Raw genomic sequence first — 6,579 nt, forward strand, 5'->3', positions numbered from 1 at the left:
AAAAAAAAAAAAAAAAAAAAAAAAAAAAAAAAAAAAATCTTCAGATGACGGTAACACAGGCACCATAATATTTAACTGATCTTGGAAAGTACCATGATCGGCTACTGACATAGCTGACATCCACAGTACTCAAATCAATCCCATTTTGTAACATCGACCGGAACCTCTGAGTCAGTGGAAAGGGTATTTTTGCTAGATAAGGAGAGAAGATACGATTAGATACCACAAATTGGAGGCTGAAAAGAAAAGTGATACTAACACAGGTAGAAAAATCAGCTTTCAGTGCACAAAAATAAGAAACCTGAAAACTTTTTCTACTAGTTATAACCAACTATCAGAAATGGAGGGGGGAAATGGCAGAGAAACAGAAAGATACAGTAAACAAGATATATAAATAATCGTACAAAGTTCCCATGTATTAAAAAACATAATTAGTGCTAGAACATACCATTTAACACCTAAAAAGTATGGAATTTATATAATCTAGATAACTTGGAGATTCACTCAACCAAAAAAAGTTACCCTCAGGCATTCAAAAGTATAGTAGTATGAAGAACATACCTGCTACAAATCCGGAGAAGAAAAAGTTGACCCACGCAAAAGTTAGGGTCTAGCAAAGAAGAAAGGATGAATAAAAATGTAAATTGAACTTCATATGATATCAGTGAAAAGAATAGTGATCGAATATGCAACTATAGTCACCTGAGGTATAATCATGGAGAGATTCTTCTTCATCATATCCATTGCCATGTTTGGATCCGAAAACATCTGTGCTTGTGCATTTTGGGCCTGGCCTTTGGGAACAAAGAGCAGTCCGTTCTCCTGCCAATTGCATGTGTAAAATATATAGGGTATCAGGTTCTCTTTATCCTCCTGTGCTACTTTGAATATCATAGTTGCATCAAAATCATTCTACAAGATATACAATCTCACTGCAGCCATTCTCACACATAGATTCCCATTGGCAGCACAATTTATGGCATCCACACGTCACCATATTCAAGGATGCAATAAATCATACAAGTTACAACTGATCAAACCTTATGGATATTGCATAATACTCTATCTGTAAATCCAAGATTCTTCTCTAATAACTATAAGCTGCTTGTATCCCTTCGAGAAAATAAGATTGGAATCTCATGAACTTTAACCTATTAAAGCTTCCTCTGATACCATCAAATGAATCTTGAGGAGACTCCTTATTGAATCAAATCTCAGATATCAAATAAAGAGGAGGAGCGTTAACTAATTTTCAACAAATTAAACAAATCAAGAAGACTAACAGATGCACAACTTGACTAAACTGATTTTAACAAGCTAATAGAAATAATAAAGAGCTCTTATAACAGTTCTGACTGCACTTCATAACGCCAGTTGAATCTCGAAACAAAAATTAAACCTTCTACACCTTACGCATCATTCAACGACAAGGGACATTGAAAACGATTCCTCTAAAAAGGTTTAATGAATTAAATTTGGCATGCTAGAACCGACACGCATCACAAACTACATTGAAAAAAGAGGAAAACAAACCTCGTTGCCGTAATAAACTCTGCGGGAACGAAACGACTTCTGGGGAATAAAGTTAGCCGCAGATCGTAAATTCCGAGCCCTAAGTACGATTTGCCTGAAACCAGAAATTAAAAAATGCGTCAAGAACTAACAAGATGAATGATGTACGAATTCTGAAGATTATGAATCAAAATTTACCCTTCTCGTACGACTTTGGCATCGGGGACTGGAGACGAGCGCATAAGCTTGGAGACAAAGTAGCGGAGAACTCCGATGAGAACCATGACGACGGAGAGCGGAATCAGCACCCAATCTCTGATGGCAGTGTCGAGAACTAGATCTTCCGCCATGACTGGATCCGATATGCGAGCTCCGTTGAGAATCGAACTATGAAGGCCAAGAGGGCTTCACAACTGAAATGTTTGATGTTTAGTCCGTCGCGGAAGGAGAGGGTTGAGACTGTTGCAGAATTTATGAATTACTATTTAAATAGTAATATTTGAAAATTAACTAAGATCTAACGCATAAAAACTTGATTAACTCAATTAACTTATTTTGGTTTAATCAATTTATTGGTTTTTTTTTTTTAATATAATTATATCTATCTATATTTATTTTATTCTTATTTAATTTAATATTTTATTATTAGTAGTATATAGTGAAATTGAATCGTAAATTTTAATTAAATCTTAAGTAAACATATATTTTATAAATTACCATTTTATTTTGATTAAAAACAATAATTTGAATAAATAACTGGGCTTACCGTGGTGGAGGAACTCGATCATAACTTGTTCCTGCTAAGAAAAAAATACGTCGATAAATCCATGAGAGATTATTTGTAAAATAGTTCCATTGAGTCGCAAACCGAACCAGACAATATGTGGAACACTTCGTGCAAATGATGTAGATGCTCTGCTCACGTTTGACTGAAGACGAGCTTTGGTCAAAAAGAAACCCAGACAAATTTATGGAGTTGATCATTTATGTACCTTATTCCGAAATTATATGTCTTGGATAATGGTTGGATGTTAGGAATTGAGTTCCGGAATGTATTCCTTTGACACAGAGGACAATGTTTGAAACCGATTAACACGGAGGATAATATTAAAGTGCGTCAATTGTAGCACAAATAAGTCTACCGCAAAGGTGTTTAACTCTAATTCATTTCAGCCTTTAAGAGTGCTTTCGAATCAACGAGAATGAGTACATATTCTCCGTTCCAACGCCCATTCACTCGCATGGACAGTGAATTTCTTGTTCCTATAATACTGAACCCGTTTGTTTTAACTTAGTGATCTCCTCAACTTTTGCTTCGGATGGAAGATCCAAACCACAAATTTCCATGTGGGATCCCGAATATCTTGTACCATCTATAAATACCATAGTTGAGCAATTCCCTCTTAGTGATAAGAGGCTAAGCTCTCCTTTCTTCTTTGTGTGTCGATTGATGTCGTCGGAAAACGTGTTGATAATGGCTAATCCAATCGAAGGGGTTTTCCAACCCATTGAAGCCTTGTGTACTTTGAACGTTATTTCTTAATCTAACTTTTCCTTACAAATATCAAGTTTGAATGATTCTAAACATGCAATTTAAACTCGGTAGAATTAAAACTCAATCATTTACAAAAATAACATACATGACTGAGATGCATTGGTTCATATTAAATCTTATTTTAAATGGAGAAAAAAAAAATTAGAGGAGACATTTTTTACCATTAGCTAAATGGAGTCAGGGACGAGTATATATTCCACATCCCCGTTCCTACCCCTGCCCCACTCATCATATATATATACATAGATACCAAGTTGGTATGGATCCAAAGGATCCAAGGTCATTCTACCAACATTTTCGACTGTAGTATATTCACTACACGGAATAGAATTGGCCGAACAAGGGGTCCCACTTAGAGATTCAGTCAAACTACTATACCTTACGCGGTTCAAAGGGTCCCGTCATATGTAGTGAGGAGCAAACCTTGAAGGGTCCAAATTCAACGGCCTGGTTGTACTTACCATTGCGCAACTAAAGTCTAGCCCACGTTCTGCCGGAAAGTTTATCTATACCAAATAATACCTTTCGTTATGCACTATATTTTAGAGGTACCGCGCAATCCCATTTTTGCCAATTTTTATTGCAAGAACCCTATCTCTATCCCGACCCATCTCGTAGACATCTGTAATTATTATATTTTTATATTTAAAAATACTTAAAAAACAAATAACTTTAAAGGATTAAATATATGTTTCAATACTTTTGTTTAAAATATTTAAAAATGGAATCTTGACCTAAACTTGATGGTCCAACATAAAAAAAAATGTCAAAGGGGGTGGGATAGGTCCACCTAACCCTGAGGGGGCAGTCTGTTTGATATCCGGTGTACGTTTGTGTCGCTGCTCATATTCCAATTTCTCCAAGTGATCGAGCCTCGCAGCCCCTCCTCAAATCTTGGTATTCGTGGCCTAACGGCGCTGACTGCCTCACCTTTCCCCATCAAATTTCGGATCACCACATGACTCCTTCCTTCCCTCTCCCATTTCAACTTTTTCTAACCGCCTTTGCCCAATTCCCTCGCTCTCTCTCCTCTTCTTTTTCTTCTCACAAGGGTTAATTCTCTCGTGGGCTTCTTCTTTTTTTCCCTTTCTGGGTTCTTCTCTGTTTCTTTGATCCATTTATCTAACTCTGTCTTGGATTTCTTTTGTTTTTCCTCTCTCTCTCTCACCCTGATTCCTCTCTTTAATTCGGATTTTGGGGTTTTCTTCTTGTTCTTAAGCGTTTTCTCTTATCTGGGTTCTGTTTTGTTTGTCTTTAAACTGGTGGGTTACTCTGTTTTTCCTCTGTTTGTGCCATTTGATGGCCTGTTGATGTCTCTGGCCGTTGAAGTCGGTTCGAGTTCAAAAGGGATAATGGGGTTGGACAAAGAAGACGATTCTCCCGAAGTTTCTGAGCCCAAAAAAGCTGAAGATGGAGAAGACGTCGATGCGACTTCTGGGTTGAGTCGAAAAATGAGTGAGTCCTCAATCTGTGCTACTGAAGAGGAAGACGATGAAGATGGAAGGAAAATCGAATTGGGTCCTCAATACACTTTGAAAGAACTCAACGAGAAGGATAAGGTATCATTAACTCTCCCCCTTTTTAAGAACTTCTTCGTTTTCTTTTAGTTCATCTTGAACTCTCTGTTTTTAGGATGATGAAAGCCTGAGGAGGTGGAAGGAACAGCTTCTGGGTGGTGTGGATTTTGAATCTGTTGGAGGTTAAAACCACAAACCCTTTTAATTTTTTTTTTTCAAATTCCAAATCCCTTCATGATTTGTGTTCTTTTGTGTATTAGAAACTCTTGAGCCGGATGTTAAGATTTTGAGCCTTGCTATCAAATCATCAGGCCGGCCTGACATTGTTCTTCCAGTGCCTGAATGTGGGAATCCCAAAGGCCTCTGGTTTACTTTGAAGGAAGGCAGCCGTTATAGCCTTAAGTTCACTTTTCAGGTCAGCAATAACATTGTTTCTGGCCTCAAATATACCAATACAGTCTGGAAAACTGGCGTCAAAGGTAAAAAAACAAGCACAAAAACCTCTCTGCCATTAATGGAGAACTGTTCTTTCAATGTTTGTTTTACTTTTACTGTCACAGTTGATAGTACAAAAGAGATGATTGGAACCTTTAGCCCTCAGCCTGAACCTTATGATCATGAGATGCATGAAGAAACAACCCCTTCTGGCATCTTTGCTAGGGGATCTTATACAGCCAGAAGCAAGGTCAGTTCAATGATTTTAACATGTCAATGGATTAGTAGAATAATGTCTACTGCTTATTTTGATTGGATTATACTTCTGATACTGATCCTGAACCATTTAGACGAACAATCTAGTCCTTAAACTGTAATTGGTAATGATTTGGTCACATTTTAGTTCTTGAACTTTGAAACAAGAGAGGAGTTAAAACTGTTATCGGTAATAATTTAGTCTCGTTTTAGTTCTTGAACTTTGAAATGAGAGAGGAGCAATCTAGTTCTTAAACTTGAATCGGTGACAATTTAGTCTCATTTTAGTTCTAGAACTTTAAAATGAGAGCAATCTAGTCCTTAAACTTGAATCGGTAACAATTTAGTCTTGTTTTAGTTCTCGAACTTTGAAACGAGAGAGGAGCAATCTAGTCCTTAAACTGTAATTGGTTATGATTTAGTGTCATTTTAGTTCTCGAACATTGAAACGTGTGAGGAGATGTCAAAATTTGAATTTGAATCCTTTATGGAGAGCAATTAAAGGGCTGCTATCTATCTCAACTGCACCTGCTCATTTATGGGTAGCATCACATGGCTGCCTTTAAGGGAAGCAGCTTATTATTGATATCAATATCATCTGCCATGGCTATCAATGCATATTATATATGCTTATGCAATAAGTAACATGAAACTCCTTGTTTTAAAAGACATGTTTTTGTTTTGTGTTGGATTGCTTGTTCTTGACATGAATCTATGTCTATAATCCTGTCTGCTGGTTTGTTGGGTTTGTTTTTTGTGTTCTTGTTTTTGGCTCAGTTTGTTGATGATGATAACAAGTGCTACTTGGAGATCAATTACACATTTGATATTAGAAAAGACTGGAAGGAGGACCAGGTTGCTTAATCATACCCCCCTGCCCGCCCCGTCGGATATTCGGATCATTGGGTGCCCGATTTGTCGCCCCGAATCCGCTGCTGCCTTGGGTTTTAAAGATCTTTAATTTTGCTGCTGTTCTTATTTATTCTTGATGTTTTTTTTTCTTTGTTTTGAGAATGAATGAGGGATGAAGGATGTTTTTGAACTAACAATAGAAAATGAAAACACTGAGATGGGTTTTTTCCTTTCTTTCCTAATATTTTGTTTTCTAATTTTTTTTTTTTTAATGTATTATCTGTTCTTTTATTGATAACTTTGGAAACTCGGGGTATACATGAAGTAGGTTAGAAACTCGGGGGTGTACATGAAGTAGGTTGGAAACTCGGGGGTGTACATGAAGTAGGTTGGAAACTCGGGGGTGTACATGAAGTAGGTTGGAAACTCGGGGGTGTACATGAAGTAGGTTGG

The 6,579-nt window shown here is 37.0% G+C and overlaps 2 protein-coding genes across 3 annotated transcripts in view; one reads left to right on the forward strand and one right to left on the reverse strand.

Annotated features, from left to right (window-relative positions):
* Window positions 1-1,978, reverse strand: part of LOC111495678 (ER membrane protein complex subunit 3) — a 6,646-nt gene extending 4,668 nt beyond the window's left edge. The window contains exons 1-5 of the mRNA XM_023145830.1: window positions 1,711-1,978; window positions 1,534-1,627; window positions 703-822; window positions 562-610; window positions 93-192 (exon numbers count right to left, since the gene is read on the reverse strand). Of these exons, the coding sequence (XP_023001598.1) occupies window positions 93-192; window positions 562-610; window positions 703-822; window positions 1,534-1,627; window positions 1,711-1,862 (515 nt within the window). The 5' untranslated portion in view covers window positions 1,863-1,978. The remainder of the gene's footprint in view (window positions 1-92; window positions 193-561; window positions 611-702; window positions 823-1,533; window positions 1,628-1,710) is intronic.
* Window positions 1,979-3,931: 1,953 nt separating this feature from the next.
* LOC111495676 (rho GDP-dissociation inhibitor 1-like) lies at window positions 3,932-6,365 on the forward strand. Of its 2 annotated transcripts, XM_023145828.1 has the most exons (5): window positions 3,938-4,626; window positions 4,700-4,766; window positions 4,845-5,063; window positions 5,145-5,269; window positions 6,052-6,365. In XM_023145828.1, the coding sequence occupies exons 1-5, from the start codon at window positions 4,378-4,380 to the stop codon at window positions 6,136-6,138; spliced, it is 747 nt and encodes a 248-aa protein (XP_023001596.1). In that variant the 5' UTR covers window positions 3,938-4,377; the 3' UTR covers window positions 6,139-6,365. The 2 variants fall into 2 exon arrangements, with proteins under 2 accessions (XP_023001595.1, XP_023001596.1); XM_023145827.1 differs by having other exon boundaries at window positions 3,932-4,626; window positions 5,145-6,145.
* The last annotated feature ends 214 nt before the right edge of the window (window positions 6,366-6,579 follow it).

This window comes from Cucurbita maxima, unplaced genomic scaffold, assembly GCF_002738345.1.
Source record: "Cucurbita maxima cultivar Rimu unplaced genomic scaffold, Cmax_1.0 Cma_Scf00021, whole genome shotgun sequence".
Lineage (NCBI taxonomy): Eukaryota > Viridiplantae > Streptophyta > Magnoliopsida > Cucurbitales > Cucurbitaceae > Cucurbita > Cucurbita maxima.